We start from the raw sequence: 17171 nt of genomic DNA on the forward strand, positions 1-17171 counted from the left end.
GCATTCCGCCTCCTTCCCTTGCATCCCGAGTCTTTTAAATTTATGGGGTTTAAAATTCATAACGAGTACTATGTGGATCGATGCCTGCCAATGGGTTGTTCAGTTTCATGCGCATATTTTGAGGCATTTAGTTCCTTCCTCCACTGGTCTGTAGGGGCAGGGACGGGACATCGCGGCATAGCGCATTATCTGGATGACTTCCTGTTTATAGGTCCAGCCAATTCCCCTTGTTGTAAGGACACATTGTATGCTGCGCAAGCGCTATTTCGTGTGATGGGGGTGCCAGTAGCGGCAGATAAAACTGAGGGCCTGGCCACATGCTTGGCTTTTTTAGGCATAGAAATTGACACGATAGAAGGTTGTTGTCGTTTACCCTCTGATAAAGTGGCTAAGCTACAGTCCCTGATCGAAGAAGTCTTGGCAGCCCCGTCTTGCACCCTGCGTAAAATGTTCAATCGTTGTTAGGCTCTTTCAATTTTGCTTGCCGAGTGATACCTATGGGGCGAGTATTTTGTAGAAAGCTACAACTAGCAACGGCAGGTTTGCGTAGTCCCCATTCTCAGGTGCAGTTGTCGGCCGAAATTAGGGAGGATTTGTGTGTATGGAGACAGTTTCTAGCGGTTTTCAACGGTGTAAGAGTATGACCAGCGCCCTCAGTAGCTAGTACATCGTTGGAGTTGCATACAGACGCATCAGGCTCGAAAGGTTTCGGTGCCTTTTTCCGAGGGGAATGGTGCGCCGCACCCTGGCCGCAGTCATGGGGGTCTGAAGGTCTGGTTCGGAACTTATTAACATTAGAGTTGTTTCCCATAGTTGTGGCTTTGGAATTGTGTGCTGACCGGTTGCGCGGCAGGAGCGTGGTGTTTTGGTGTGACAACCTAGGTGTGGTCCAGGCAATCAATTTGCTGCGAGTCTTGGTGTGGAGATGTTTAGAGTTTGACATTAGCTTTCGGGAGCGCCACGTCCCTGGCATGGATAACCAAATAGCGGATGCTCTTTCTCATTTTGACTGGCAACGTTTTAGATCTTTGGCCCCACAGGCCCGTTTAACCGGCTTACAGTGTCCTCCTTATGTTTAAGGTGGCTAGCAGAAGCGTCCTTGGCTCCGGCAACTAGACAGTGTTATCAAGGGGCATGGGAACGTTGGTTGAGTTACTGCGCATCTTGCAACAGCGACACTTTAGGTCAGATTCCCTCTATTACGGGCTTTATGTGGAATTGTTATAACGAAGGGGTTTCTAGGGCAAGGATGGGGTCCCTGTTAGCGGGTATTTCATTCATGGCTAGGTTAAATGGTGCGCAGGATCCCACAAAATCATTTATAATAACTAAAGCGTTGAAAGGTTGGTCCAGGATTCAGCCAATAAGTAATGACACTCGTCGACCGATTGACGGGCAAATTTTAGCCAGATTGATTGATGTCTTGCATAACTTAGCTATGGATGATTACGAGGCTTTGCTGTTTGGGCTGGCTTTCTCAATGGCGTATCATGGCGCTTTTAGGGTTAGTGAGTTGGTAGCCAGATCTAAGAAGGACATGGGGGGAGCTTTGTTGTTGAGAAATGTAATTGTACAATCTAATGTGATACGTTGTAAGATAGTCTGGTCAAAAACGGATCAGTTAGGCAGAGGTCATTGGTTAGCGATTATGGAGCAGCAGGAAACATCCATATGCCCGGTCATGCTGGCCAATCAATTTGCTAGGATTCGACCCCAGGGGAAGGTTTGTGGTTAAGTCATAGGGGCAGTACACCAGTAAATAAATTTCAATTTAACGCTCTGTTAAAATGGGCCCTGGGGGAGGTTGGCCTCAACCCTGTTGAATATGGCACGCATTCTTTCAGAATAGGGGCGGCCACCGTCGCTGCAGTTAGAGGGGCATCTGGCACTGAGATTGAAGCGTTAGGGAGATGGAAGTCGCAGGCCTATAAGAAATACATCCGGCCGGATAAATGAGCCTTGTAAGGGCTCTTATACATGGTCTTGTACCTCCTCATGTCTTTCAGTGTTCTCTATTGCTTTCATCTTATATTTTCTCGTCTATCACTTGGTAAACCAGGGCTATGCTGCTCGCTGTGTTAAACGGGGGCGTGGAGGGATTTTCTCCTCTTGTTTCCTTGGCAAGGCCTGATTAGTGTGTGTGCCTCCCAGGGTTATAAGGGGTTTTTTACCTTCATGTGGGTTACCAATTTTCTTTTTCATTTTGTTTAAGATTGTAAGAATAAAATAATTTTAGACATTTAATAAACAAGACAAAATAGAAATAAAATAAAGTGAATTTAGAGCAGATGACTCTCATAGAAGGGTATAAAGTGAAGCTAATGAAGGGGGTTTTTTCTGTTCCGAGTATTAACCAATTGAGTTGGGGTGGCCCCTCTTGTAGGGAGGGGATACCTCAGCAAGTTGATAGCAGTTTTTGAACACGGTTGTTTTGTTGGTGGCACACGTTTCTCAGATATGGGTATGATTTGATGAGGCTATTATTTTGTTCTAGGTTCTACAATGAAGAGGACAAGGATATGGGTTGTGGGTCATTCGTTTATCTTTTGGGCAGCGAAACACAGAATAGCGGATAGGTGGTCCGGTTTCACACACCCAATTGACATCCGCTGGGTGGGTAAAAGGGGCATGGTATGGGCGGAGTTGATCCCCACGTTAGGTAAGGAAATAGAAGATCACGGTACCCCGGATATAGTGGTGATTCATCTGGGAGGTAATGACGTGGGGAAAGGCAAATCCCTTGATCTAATCATTAACATTTGTGAGGATCTTGCACAAATACATTCCCGTTGGCCTTCAATGACGGTTTGTTGGTCTAACATAATACCTAGGTTGTCCTGGAGGTCATCTATCCCCCCGGCCACATTGATAAAGGTGGTTAGAAAGATAAATGGATACGCTAGGCAGAACGTTAAAGGCATGCAGGGGGTTGTCATAAGTCATCCTGGGTTAACAGTAGACAAGAGGCATCTTTTTAGATCAGATGGGGTTCATTTGTCGGCACAAGGAACAGTTTTGTTTATGGAGAGGATTTTTTCAGAACTAAAGGGGTTAGTTTTTTCTTTAGGTGGCGGGCCGCGTGGTCCGTAGGGCACACGGCTGTGGCAGGAGAGCATGGCAGTCATATGGTTGTTAAACATACGGTACTTAAGTGTTGACGATATAGCCTTGGTTCCCTCGACGTTATTAGACTCGTTGATACTCTAGTAAGGAGTATCAGGTTTTGCCTAGAAAGGGCTTGACCAGTTTGAGTTCAGAGGGTATTGAGTTAATCTATAGTGTATAGTACCGGCCAATAGATAAGGTTTTAACCTGGGTTGGTGGAAAGGAGGCGATCTTCCACCGTATTGGTTTATGTTGGTTTTAGCTGGCTGCCCTGCTCTTCGCCACCTTTATAAAGAAAAAGGTCCAAATTGTTGATAGCATTTTGATAGTTTTGATAGATAAAATAAAATGAAATAAAATAAAAATAAATAAATAATTTAAAAATAATAATAATAAAAATAAAAGGACCTTTTTTATTCCAAACTTAAGTCGGTGTCCGTGTCTTTATTTTATGGTTTGTAAGTATGGGAAGTTTTAACGAAAAGGGGTGTGCATCAGAAGGGTAATCAACACTATGCATTTTATTATGAGAGAGGCCATTTAGCCGAAGGAGTTTAAAATTATTATTATTATTATTATTAATTTTTATTTATAGGGCGCCACAAGGTGTCCGTGGCGCCGTACAGGGACAAAAATGAATAACAATACAAGGTGAGACAGCACAGTACAGTAAACATAAAGCACAGTAACTCAGTAAGCTCAATGCACAGCTAGTGAGGGCGGGGGGAGTATCCGCAAATGACGGGGCCCAAAAGGAGGGTGCGGAAGACAGGGAGATCCCCAGAGGGGGGAGGAGGGCCCTCGAGGAGGAGGGCAAAGTAGCTGGAGAGCAGAGTTAGAAGTAGTGGAAACAGGAGGAGAGATGGCCCTGCTCAGAGGAGCGTACAATCTAAGGGGAGGGGTGGACAGACGGAGAAACACAAGGGAGAGAGGGAGAGTAGAGGGACGGAGGCAGGGAAGGGGAAAGAAGGGGGAGAGGTAGAGGATAAGGTAGGTAGTTAAGTGGGAGACTGGAAGGCTTTAAGAAAAAGGTGGGTTTTTAAAGCCTGTTTGAAACTGGACAGGTTAGGGGAAGTCCTGATGGAGGGATGGAGCTTGTTCCAGTGGAGGGGGGCAGCGCGGGCAAAGCCAGAGAGGCCGAGAGAATGGAGGGTGTGGAGGAGGAGGGGGTGGTCAACGGTGTCGAAGGCTGCAGAGAGATCAAGGAGGATGAGAAGGGAGAAGTGGCCCCTGGCTTTAGCAGAGAGGAGGTCATTGGTGACTTTAGCCAGGGCAGTTTCAGTGGAATGAAGGGGGCGGAAACCAGACTGGAGAGGATCAAGGAGGGAGTGTTCAGAAAGGTAGGAGGTGAGACGGCTGCAGACGAGCCTCTCAAGAATTTTGGAGGCAAAAGGGAGAAGAGATATGGGGCGATAGTTCGAGAGAGAATTGGGGTCAAGATTAGGCTTCTTAAGAATGGGGGATACGAGAGCATGTTTGAAGAAGGAGGGGAAGATGCCGGAGGAGAGGGAGAGATTAAAGAGGTGAGCGAGGTGGGAGCAGGTGGTGGGGGAAAGGGAGCGAAGAAGGTGGGAGGGGATGGGATCCAGGGGACAGGTAGTAGGGGGGGAGGAAGAAATGAGAGAGTGGACTTCCTCGCCCGTGGTGGGGCGGAAGGAGTGAAGGGGAAGGTGTTTAGGGGAGGAGGACGGAAGAGTGGGAGGGGTAGAAGAGAGAGTGGAGGAGGAGATTTCAAGTCGGGTGGCCTCAATTTTAGAGGAGAAAAAGGAGGCGAAGTCGGAGGCAGTCAGGGAGGAGGGGGTGGGGGGAGGGGGCCAGGAGAGTGCTGAAGGTGGCGAAGAGGCGGTGGGGGTTAGAGGACCGGGAAGAGATGAGGGATTTAAAAAAAGATTGTTTGGCGAGAGAGAGGGCAGAGCTGTAGGATGAAAGGATGAATTTAAAGTGGAGGAAGTCAGCCAGGTGGCGAGATTTTCTCCAGTGACGTTCGGCGGTACAGGAGCATTTTTGGAGGAAGCGGGTAAATTTGGAGTGCCAGGGTTGGGGTTTGGAGCAGCGGGGGTGGACGGAGTGGGCAGGGGCGACTGCATCCAGAGCGGAGGTGAGGGTTTGATTGTAGAGGGAGACCACCTGGTTGGGGCAGGCCTGGGAGGAAAGGGGAGAAAGGAGGGTATTGAGAGAGGAGGACAGAGAGACAGGGTCGAGAGCGTCGAGGTTGCGTATGGACAGAGTAGGTTTGGGCAGGGGGAGGGGAGCAGGAGAAGAGGAGAGGGAGAAGGAGAGGAGATGGTGGTCAGATAGAGGAAAGGGAGAGATGGAGAAGTCAGAGAGATTACAAAGGTAGGAGAAGACAAGATCAAGAGAGTGACCAAGGCAGTGGGTAGAGGAGGAGGTCCATTGGGTGAGACCAAGGGAGGAAGAGAGGGTGAGCAGTTTGCTGGAAGCAGGGTCGGTGGGGTTGTCGATGGGGAAATTAAAGTCACTGAGAATGATTGAGGGGAGGTCGGAGGAGAGGTGGTGAGGAAGCCAGGCAGCAAAGTTGTCAAGGAAGAGGGAGGTGGGGCCAGGGGGGCGGTAGATGACAGTGACGCAGAGGTGGATGGGGTAGAAGAGGCGGATGGAGTGGGCTTCAAAGGAGGAGAAGGAGAGGGAGGGTTCAGGGGGGATGACACGAAAAGGACAGGTGGAGGAAAGGAGGAGGCCCACTCCACCGCCTGGGCGGGCACCAGGCCTGGCGGAGTGGGTGAAGGAGAGGCCACCATAGGAGAGGGCAGCGGGGGAGGCAGATGTGTTGTGTAAAATCATGTGTTGTGAAGCTGATAATGTTACTTACCACTGGGGGTTAAGTCTGTGATGGAATCAGCCAATAGGGTGGAGGTGGGAGTGTCGTGGAAAGAATATATCAAGCAGTGGGAGAAGGAGAGAGCTTCCTGTTTCCTGGATCTGGATACCCACCCACCCACCCTGGTTTTAAAGTTATATTTGCTATTTTCCTCGTCACGAGGAGCGAGGTTTTTTAATGGCAGGAGAGCATGGCAGTCATATGGTTGTTAAATATACGGTACTTAAGTGTTGTCGATATAGCCTTGGTTCCCTCAACGTTATTAGACTCGTTGATACTCTAGTAAGGAGTATCAGGTTTTGCCTAGAAAGGACTTGAACAGTTTGAGTTCAGAGGGTATTGAGTTAATCTATAGTGTATAGTACCGGCCAATAGATAAGGTTTTAACCTGGGTTGGTGGAAAGGAGGCGATCTTCCACCGTATTGGTTTATGTTGGTTTTAGCTGGCTGCCCTGCTCTTCGCCACCTTTATAAAGAAAAAGGTCCAAATTGTTGATAGCATTTTGATAGTTTTGATAGATAAAATAAAATGAAATAAAATAAAAATAAATAAATAACTTAAAAATAATAATAATAAAAATAAAAGGACCTTTTTTACTCCAAACTTAAGTCGGTGTCCGTGTCTTTATTTTATGGTTTTTAAGTATGGGGAGTTTTACCAAAAAGGAGTGTGCATCAGAAGGGTAATCAACACTATGGGGGGTATTCAATTGTTAGCGAGACGCGATAAAATTTCGCGCTCGAAAAAGAAAAAAAATTCCGCGCTCGTTTATTGCCGTTTGAGCGCTCGTTTTAAAAACAAACTCGCTCAATGCAAATGTTTTTTTGCATCCTCCGCCTCGCGCTCTACTATTGGTCCTAGCGAGTTTGAAATCTAAAGGGGAGTGTTTTACGCTGGCAGCTCAGTATGAAAAAATAAGGCAGCCAACAGCAAACTGTCATTTGCTGATAGCTGTTGGCTGACTTGGTTGGTGACTGCTGTGGCTTGTGACTCCTGAGGCTTGTGACTCCTGACTGCTCTCCATTGCTCTAATCTTCGAAATTGGATTAGTGAGTTGACTCTACACTGCACTATACACACTATTTTTTATAAAAAATAACATTTTTTTTTTACAATACAGGCAAATACACACAAGAATATACTACAGACATACCACACTTATTTAATTGCACCCACCACACACACACACACACACACACACACACATATATCTCCTTATATATTTATATATATATATATATATATATATATATATATATATATATATATATATATACATTTACATACACACACATTTTTAAAAAAAAAATTATTTTTTTTCCTGTATTTAAGCAATTGCAGTTTTGTCTTGTTTTAGGATAAAAATTGATTTAGTTTGCATTTACTTCTTTGCAGTCTACATAGATTGTATTGCACGTAGTTTTGTCCCTTAAAAATTATAATATAATTTAGTTAAAATACAACTGCATATATTTTTATCTAGTGTTACATTATTTTTTTGCTGTATTTCTACAGTTGTATTATTGTCCTTTTTCCCTTAGTTATCATTTAGTTTTCTGTAGTTTATAGATTGTATTTAACCTAGTTTGGTCCCTTAAAAATTATATTATAATTTATTTTTAATACAACTGAATTTTTTTTTTTAGTCAAGTACTTGTGTAGTTTAATTAATTGTTATTAGTATTATAGTAGGATATTGTACTGTATCCTTAGGCAAGTGTTGTTAAATAGTCAATAGTTTTTATTTATTTTTGCAAAGAAAATTTATTAGAGTAGCCATGTCTAGGGAGCGTAGGGATTCTTCTTCTTCTTCTACACAGGGAACCCAAGAAGAAATTGTCAGCAGTGGCGAGGAATGGAGAGACCGACCTGAGGAGCGCCAAGAAGAAAGAAGGCGGCAGCAGTTTGTGAGCAGCGTGCAAGCCAGCACAAGCACCCAGCAGCAACATCTTACAGAGAGTGGATCTGATGATGAAGAAGGACCATCTGTAACACGATCCAGGCGCTTCACACTTGAGGAGAATGAAGTCCTTGTTGCTGGGGTACTGCAACATTACGAGACACTGAAGGGTGCCCAATCGCTGAAGGCGTCCTTCAAGCATAAGCAGAAGATTTGGTCCCAGATTGCCTCTGCTGTGTCCGCAGTAGGTGTTCGAGTCCGATCAGTTGCGGTTTGCATGAAACGCTTTCGGGACTGCAAGCGCACCACGAAGGCAAAGATGGCAGCCGTTGCCCGTCATTCTAGGGGAACCGGTGGTGGCAAGCCACTGCGCCTAAAATTTAAGCCTTGGGAGAAGAAGATGCGGCAAATTCTCAGTGATGATCTTGTGGAAGGAGTGGAAGGGACAGTGGACACCCTTGATCCATCCACCTTCCAGCCACGAGGTATGTATAATTGTCTATAAAAGTGACGATGTCAATTAAATTTGTACAGAATTCTAAATTTTTTTTTACAATTTTGCAGAACAAGATGCAGCACAAAGGAGAAGACATGAAAGTGAAGCAGTACCCCGGAAGAGAAAATCCAAATCAGGAGGTAAATGGCAAATGTATAATAAAGTTGTTTTTTTTTGTAATTTTTTTTTTTACTTGCCTTGCCAAAATCTTATATAAAGATGTACTAATAAATCTTTCTTTAATGTATTTTAGATTTGGGTTATTCTCAAGGACACAAGGGCCAGAGGAGTGTAGAAGGAGAAGGTATGATATAAAGATGTAACATGCATGTATACATGCTCCATAGATTACATACTTTACACTACACATTACACCCATTATAGTGCTAGATTTACTAAGCTGCGAGTTAGCAAAAGTGTGGCTGTTGCCTATAGCAACCAATTAGATTCTAGCTTTATATGAAAGCTAGAATTAGATTGATTGCTATAGGCAACATCCCCAATTTTTCTAATCGACAGCTTATTAAATGTAGCCCTTAAACTTTTAACCTTAAAGCAATATTATTCACACATAACAGTTTTTATGGACAATATCACCTATGTTAAATAAAAAAAAAAAAATGTTCCATAATAAAGTTGTTTATTATTTTATTAGGTTTTACATCAAAATTTAATCAAACATATTTGTGTATGTATGTACATACATCATCATCACCATTTTTTTTTAAGTGCCACAGATTCCACAGCACTGTATCGAGAAATCACTCACATCAGTCCCTGCACCATTGGAGCTTACAGTCTAAATTCACACACACAGACACTAGGGTCAATTCCAATAGCAGTCAATTAACCTACAAGTGTGTGTGTATATATATATCTACATATACACATACATATCTACATATACACATACATATTTACATGTTTATAATTTTGTAATAGTAAGATAGAAATGTATATCATTTGTCTAATGATACCAGGGAATTGATGTTACACTTGTTACTATAATTATTGCATGCAATTAATATATATCAAAAAAATATTCTTCCAATGTAAAATGTAAGTTGTTATTTTTGGTGCATCTAATATTTCCATAAAATTGTCCAAAAACAAAAATGTAATGTTATTGCTTCTATATAACTAAAAATAAATTTTATTTTTTATTATAGGTGTGACATTGCTTATGCCAAGACAAGTCGCAGTGGAAGTAGCGACAACGGCTTCCAATCAAGGTATATATTGTGATCAAGTAGATAGAATATATTTTAAATATAGTACATTTTGCAAAGCTTATTATAATTATTTGTTACAGAAAAAGAAAGCCGTTTAACCAAGTCTACTCATCCTGCCAAAACTGTTGAACCAAATAAAAAAGGTAATTATATTTGCATTGTAAAACAATATGCATATATCTCCTTCTCTCTCTTTTACTATAACTCTCTCTCTTGTTATATCACTGTCGCTCTTAGGTCTATGAATGTCTCTCTCTATTTCACTCTCTCTCTCTCTCTCTTTCTCTCTCTCTCTTTCTCGCTCTTTCACTATCACTCTCTCTTTTAACTGTCACTCTCCCTCTTTTTTTCTTTAATATTGCTTTATCTCTCTCTATCTTTTCCTTTCACTATCACACTCTCTCACTCACTATTCCTCATTGTCACTCTTGATTACTATTTAAATCCTTGTCAACAATTAATAATAGCATCTAATAGTATTTTAAAATTAACTTACAGCTCACAAGAGAAGAAGAGTGACTGAGGTACACGTCTCGGAACCTGTTGCTGATGTACAGCGAGGTAATGTTTACACAGAATTAATTTTTTGTTTGGTCTCAGCAACCTTTTTTTTTAATGTGTCATTTTTTTTTTATCTATATACCTATCTATCTCTCTCTCTATCTATCTATCTATATATCTATCTATCTATATATATATATATATATATATAGATATATATGTAATAATTTATTTTATCTAATTTATTTTTATGTATAGAAGGCCGACCCGTTGAAGAGATGTGTGAAGAAGGGGGAACATCAATAACCCTTGCTCATAGTCGTGAAGGTATGAAGATGTTGAAAATTGTGTGTACATAACTATCTAGCAATATAATCGTATTTTTTTTTCAGATCCATAGGAATATACATATTGTAATTGTACACATGTATCATTTTAGATAATGAAATGTCTCACATATTTTTGGGGTATTTAATAGACAAATTTTAATTATTATTTGTTTATTTTATGTTTTAAAATCCATCATCCCAAGGGAACAGGTGGTAACACCAGTATCCACCTTTTTTTCTCAAGCTGCCATGGAAGAAATAGCATCTCCTGTCTGCTCAGTAACCGGTGACTAATTTTTTTTTTTATTTTTTTATCAGAATACATGCATTACTCAAATTATTTTAAACATTGAAATCATATAATGTAATATCTGAATAATTGATGTAGTATTTTTTTTTTTGGTTTTACAGAGGAATTAGAACATGACAGTCAATCACTGACATTTTCGCCAGTTGACAGTTTGGTCCACGAAGATGCTGCAACAAGATTTGAGATGCTACAGCAAGCCTTCCCCAACCTTCAAGTTCCAACCACCGAAGGGGAAGGTCCATCTCAAGCAAGGGTACCTTCCACAGGCACCAGTCTTCCAACACAACTGGTGCACGGTCTGCCAGAACAAGCCACTCGGTTTCATTCCATCACAGACTTTGCCAGAAAGATGGAAGGAAGGCAGGAAACATCTCGCCGAAATATGGAAGACAGAGTTCAGAGAATTGGTGACTCGGTAGACCGTTTAACGTCTGTTGTGGAAGAGGTACGAAGCTCCCGTAATACCACCAATTCGTTACTGGAGCGACTCATCACAGTGCACAGTGAAATGTCAGCATCTATTCAAGTAAATAACAACTTACAAACGCGAATGGCTGCTGCAATGGAGCAGAATACAGCAGTGTATTACCAGATGAATCAATCCATGGCACAGATGCATATGCTACAACAACAACAGACAATGCATCTGCAAATGCTGTCAATGCATGTAATGAATATCAGTGAAGAGCTGAGACTCCGGCGAGTACAGGGTAATGTTTCAGTCCCATTAGCCGATTGGAACATTTCTGGATTTGTTCCCGCAACACCACAGCAGAGGACGTCATCTGCACTACACACCCCCGTGGTGGAAGTAAGAAGAGCGGAGTTAGCAAGGAGGAAATTGTTACAGGAACATCCAGAAGAGGAAATCATCAACCCCGTCTCATCTGAGGAAGAAGGGTAAGAAAATGATTAGTTAAAAGAAGCGTATAACTGATAATAGGTTAGTGACATAAAAACAAAAATATGTCATATGTACAGTAATGTCTATAAGTTTCTTATACGAATGTAAATGTATCCTAATTTCTATGTTTTACATTCAATTCTAGGTAACCCAGAAGCATCGTGGATCAAAATGCATAGGAAGTGAAAGCAAGAGGATAACATCATCCAAAAGCATTACGTTACAATGTTATTTGGTATTTATTTATTTCTCTCTAGGATGCATGCCTGAAATGTCTGAGTCTCCGTGTGTGTGAGTCTCTCTCTGTGTGTGTCTGTCTCCTCGTGTGTGTGTGTGTGTGTGTGTGTGTGTGTGTGTGTGTATATATATATATATATATATATATATATATATATATATATATATATATCTATATATACATAAATATATCTTTTTTTTTTTTTTTTATTCTTGAGAAAATTTAAGTAATCATAATTTTTGTTTTTTATCCTAACACAGAAAAAAGTGAAATGTACAGACCTTTCAACATCAGGAATGATCAGCATTGTTAAATATTTGGTGAGTTTGTTTCAGTTTATTCTTTTTCATAAAAATGTAATTTTTTAATTTTTTTTGCAGAATGGAAGGGATATGATGTGACATGGACAATGAATATTCTACTCTATACTGATCCTTCCTTGTTTTAAAAGTTATGTTTGTATTTTGTTAAAAAATACAGGTTTTACATACACTTCTTTCTTTTTACTTTTTTAAGATTGCACCCAAATATTGGATGGATACAACTTTCAGGAACATGGAATCGAAAATTGCAGACATAACTAGTTTTCAGGTAAAAAACTATATAACTATTGACTTAGACATACATTTTTAATGCAGTCTATTTGAATGTTAACATTTTTCTCCTTATCAAGAGTCCAACAATAGGATATGTTTTGTGTCCATATAAACTAAAGCACTATATCAATGTTCCAGTATTTAGATGTGAAATGTAATATTAATTTCAAAGATAAGCTTTTAATAAAAAAAATTTCTTGCAGATGTTCGGATGGAATTGGTGGATGTCATTTTAAAGAAACAGCTTGAAAATCCAAGGGACTGAATGAACTTAAGAAAAATGTATTAAAAATCTTATGTATTTTGTACAATAAAATTTTACTTTTGAATTTATTGTTCCTTTAATTATTAGATAGATACACCTTCATCAAATGCAGTTACCTTGCCAATATTTTAGGGGGATAGTATTTCCATTTTTTAAAGTTGGGATGTTGTAGACTTGTTAACTGTGAACTACTGCAACCATTTTTTGAAAAAAAAAAAATGCAGCACATGACAATAGAGAGAATAGACATGACATTTTTACATGTACCCTAAACTTTTTTGTATACATGTATGACGGTTGTAATGGCTCCTACTCTGATATATAGTCATTAGTGGTTAAATTGGCATACATATTTTTAATTTAATTAAATATAAAATTAAAAAAGTTGTGCTTAGGTAAGAAATAGTATTATTAAATTAACTTTCAGGGAAAGAGTTGAATGTTTAACACTCAAGATAGCAGTTTGAGATAATTTTCAATGGGATTAAACTAAGTATAGCGTTTTCTTTAAAAAGGTATTGATACAACAGGGTGTATTATAGCCAAACAACTTGGGTGATAGGCACTATAGCAGGGGTAAGAATGCCATAATGACTAAACACCCACAGACTGTTCAGCGCTGGCCTGGATTTGCTAACAAGGGTGTTCCCCTTGAAAAATGTAAGCGTGCCACCCCACTATTGACACCCAGGCCAGTGCTGATACCACTAGGGCTCTTCCTACTAGGCAGGGGCTCTGGGTAGTAGGGTAATAATGTGTATTTAGTATGGAAAAAAAAAAAAAATCAGATTTGTGGAACTACATGTCCCAGGCAGCCATGTTTGCCAAATTATTGTCCCCACGCTGCTACTAGTATAAGTACAAGCACCAGCATACCCACTGAACAAAATAGTAAAATAAAATCACAACACCCTCATTACCCCAAAAAAATATTTATATAAAAGAAACCAACAAAAAATTTTGTTTTGTTTAACTACAGGTCTCAGGCTGCCGTGGGTGTCACGTCATGTTTCCACTTGTGCTTTGACAAGTTCCAACATGCCCTGGCTGCCGTGGGTACGCTGGTGCTTGTACTTATACTGGTAGCAGCGTGGGCACACTATTTTGGGCAACAATGCTGGCTGGGACCTGTAGTTCCACAACATAAAATGGTTTTTTATTTCACTTTTTTACACAAATATTCTTCCTTTATTACCCTACTACCCACAGCCCAGGGTGGTAGGAAGAGCCCTAGTGCTATCAGTAGTGGGGTGAGTGTCCCTAGGGGGGGGTGGCTCGTTTACATTTTTAAAGGGGAACACACTCCCTAGGGAATCCAGCTCAGCGCTGAACAGTCTGTGGGTGTTTAATCATTATGACATTCTTACCCCTGCTATAGTGCTAATCACCCAGGCTGGTTTGCCCAGTGCTGTTTTATTGAAAATATGGGTTACGCTTTGACATTTTTTCCAGAGTTTTTCTAATTAAACAGCAGTAGGTCGGCTGCACTAGGGTTAACTTTAAATTTAGGTTCAGAAGATGTACATCTGCATCAGAACACGGTAGCTGTCATGTCTTTCTAGTAAAGGCTGCAACAGAGTATTTCAGCAATGCTACTTTTTTTCTTCCTTTTTTTTAATAAGGTGTACATGAGGGTGTTTATTGTATTTCTTGGGGTTTTTATTTTTTTTTATAAAGATTTGTGGTTGTAATGAGGGTGTTGTGCTTTTATTTAATAATTTGATTTGTGGAACTACAGATCCCAGCCAGCCATGTGTGTAAGAGCATGAAGACACTTTTGGTTCTCAAAGTGGCATCAATCTTTTTTGGGTGCCATGGGAATCCTGATGCTTGTAGTTAGAGTAGTAGCTGCATGGCCACACTATTTAGGCAAACATTGCTGGCTGGGACATGTAGTTCCTCAAATAAATATTTTTATTTTTTTTTATAAAAACAAAATGCCCATTTATAAGCCCCAGGCCAGGGGTATTAGGAAGAACCGTAGTGCTATCAGCACTGGGCTGGGTGTCCCTAGGGGGGAGGCCAACTACAATTTTTAGGGGACAGCACTCACTAAGGAATCAAGGGCAGCACTGAACAGTATGTGGTTGATTAGTAATTATGACAGTGGGACCAAACTGCATTTCTCTTCCCCTGCTATAGTGCCTATCACAAAAAAAAAATTAAAAAAAATAAAAAATTGTTTATTGATATAAAAAAATAAAGGAAACAATATTTAAGAGTAAAGTCACTTTTGTTGGATGATTATTCAAAAAGGTACTGCAGTGATCACTTTTTGAAACTTATATATGAATACATTTTGGAATAAGTCGTTTTTATTTTATTGTGTATAGTCCTAGAGAAAAAAAAATAAAATAAATGGACACCACACTGCTTCTCTCTGCATATTTTTTTTCAGTCCAATATCCAAAAGATCCATGTTGCTTTGTTTTTAGGAGATCTATTAGAAAAAAGAAAATTAGGTCAGTATCACTCTATTAAGAAAAATAAATTTGATTTGCATTTCATAAAAAAATTATTAAGGGTCAGCAATATTGTCAAAAGATTTCAGTTATCAATTGACATATCCAATCACATCACTCCCTTACATATAAATGCAATACAACAAATACATTTTTTTAAAGTATAAAAAAAAATTATACTCACCATGATGTTATTTTTCACTTCCTTACCCATTTTCTGAAAAGCTAGATTATATCCTCCTTTGGGGCCAGGTACACAGTTTGCCATCATTCCTGTATATATAATAGTACAAGAATATTATTTTTTTTATAAAATACACACATCAATTTTACCGTTGTAAAAAAAGTAATACTTACATGAAAAAAAATCTTCTATTACACGTTGACGAACATGAGTTGCAAACTCCTCCATCTGACCAAGCTCAGGAGAAAGGTCCAAATCCAAACTAATATCTGGATCAATTTCAACCTCCAATTGGTTTGCAATACAAATATTGTGAAGAATACAGCAACCAATAATTATATCGCAAACTTTGGAGGGTGAATATAAAAGCACACCGCCGGACCGGTCTAAACAGCGGAACCGGCTTTTAAGTGTACCAAAGGTTCTTTCTATTACACCCCTGGTACGAATGTGTGCTGATTGGTACCTTTTTTCTGAGGAAGATACAGGGTTGCTTAAAGGAGTCAGCAACCAGGAACGATTTCCATATCCACCGTCGCCTTAAAAAAAAACCAAAAAAAAACACATTTTTAAAAACAGTGACACATCATTAAATTTTTTTAAGGGTTTACAACTACACTTGTAATACACAATTAACAAAAAAAAAAAATACAAAAAAAATTACCAAGCAGCCAGCCATCTGGAAAGGATCTTGCTTCGAAATTACGGAATAAGGACGACTGTTGCAGGATGAAGGAGTCATGGGATGAACCTGGGAAACCAACAACAACATTAGTGATTTTTTGCTTAGCATCACAAACCATCTGAACATTGATGGAATGGAAGTGTTTTCGATTACGAAAACATTCTTCCATTCGACGGGGTGGTGTAAGGGCAATGTGGGTGCAATCAATTGCACCCAGCACATTGGGCATTTGAGACAAAGCGTAAAATTTAGCTTTGACCTCACGCCACTCATTGGCAGACTGCGGGAAATTAATAAACGTTGCAGTGTGCTTTTTGAGGGCATTTAGGACCTGGAACAGGATCCTAGAAAAAGTGGGCTGGGAATACCCGGCAATAACTGCCAAGGTGGGCTGAAATGTTCCTGAGGCAAGAAAATGCAAAACACCAAGCAGTTTGGCAAGTCCAGGGACTGCACGGTTACTAGGGTAACGAGGTTCCAGGTCCTGTTTTACAATCTCATACAGATTGTAAATTGCAGAGGACGATAGGCGATATAGTCTTCTCACCTCGTCCTCGGCCAATCCATCAAGCAAACGCCTGTTGCGGTACAGACGCGGCCTGGGGATCCTAGTCCTACTTGCCACACTGGACAATGCAGCCATTGCCTGTCTACCATTCTCTCCCACAGCCTCTCCCTCTTCCATACCCGCATTCACATCACAAACATCAACATTCTCTCCAGACACTCCCACATTTGCAGCACCTTGCATTTCATCCAAAGCAGTCTCCTCCATACATGCAGCATACATGTACATCCACACTGTGTCCACGAATGGCTCCATTGAAATGAGACAATAATTAAAAGGGGTGAATTTGAAACTAAAGTATTTAACTATTTTTAATAAAAATTGTAGGGAAAATGAATGTTTGTGCAGGGGATTAATGGACCTGTGAGATGCACTATTTTTATATGATATTTAATTGGTGTAAGTGATTAATTTATATGTTAATTTTGCAAACTTTACAGACAGACAACACCAAGCACAAATACGATACTTATCTTTAGGAAATCCTGGATAATCCACCAACGAACACTACTGGAAAATGCTCAGAAAGATTGGTATGCACAAAAAAAACACTGAG

The 17171-nt window shown here is 40.3% G+C and overlaps 2 protein-coding genes and 1 long non-coding RNA gene across 5 annotated transcripts; 2 read left to right on the forward strand and 1 right to left on the reverse strand.

Moving 5' to 3' along the window:
• Positions 1-7598: 7598 nt before the first annotated feature.
• LOC142143699 (uncharacterized) lies at positions 7599-10451 on the forward strand. Of its 2 annotated transcripts, XM_075201756.1 has the most exons (7): positions 7599-8330; positions 8410-8481; positions 8595-8645; positions 9511-9573; positions 9654-9716; positions 10072-10134; positions 10333-10451. In XM_075201756.1, exons 1-7 carry the CDS (start codon positions 7724-7726, stop codon positions 10431-10433), a joined length of 1020 nt encoding a protein of 339 aa, XP_075057857.1. In that variant the 5' UTR covers positions 7599-7723; the 3' UTR covers positions 10434-10451. The 2 variants fall into 2 exon arrangements, with proteins under 2 accessions (XP_075057857.1, XP_075057858.1); XM_075201757.1 differs by lacking the exon at positions 9511-9573 and having other exon boundaries at positions 9660-9716; positions 10333-10448.
• A 145-nt stretch (positions 10452-10596) lies between these two features.
• On the forward strand, positions 10597-12433 carry LOC142143700 (uncharacterized). Its single transcript, XM_075201758.1, has 4 exons — positions 10597-10689; positions 10815-11613; positions 11763-11852; positions 12116-12433. Exons 1-3 carry the CDS (start codon positions 10653-10655, stop codon positions 11764-11766), a joined length of 840 nt encoding a protein of 279 aa, XP_075057859.1. The 5' UTR covers positions 10597-10652; the 3' UTR covers positions 11767-11852; positions 12116-12433.
• A 2580-nt stretch (positions 12434-15013) lies between these two features.
• Positions 15014-16678, reverse strand: LOC142142687 (uncharacterized). 2 transcript variants are annotated; one of them, XR_012689279.1, is made up of 4 exons: positions 16027-16678; positions 15536-15901; positions 15389-15451; positions 15014-15156 (listed from the first exon to the last, which is right to left on the reverse strand). It is a non-coding gene; the product is annotated as an uncharacterized LOC142142687 (long non-coding RNA). The 2 variants fall into 2 exon arrangements; XR_012689278.1 differs by having other exon boundaries at positions 15014-15451.
• Between the last annotated feature and the right edge of the window lie 493 nt (positions 16679-17171).

This window comes from Mixophyes fleayi, chromosome 3 (assembly GCF_038048845.1).
Source record: "Mixophyes fleayi isolate aMixFle1 chromosome 3, aMixFle1.hap1, whole genome shotgun sequence".
NCBI lineage: Eukaryota > Metazoa > Chordata > Amphibia > Anura > Limnodynastidae > Mixophyes > Mixophyes fleayi.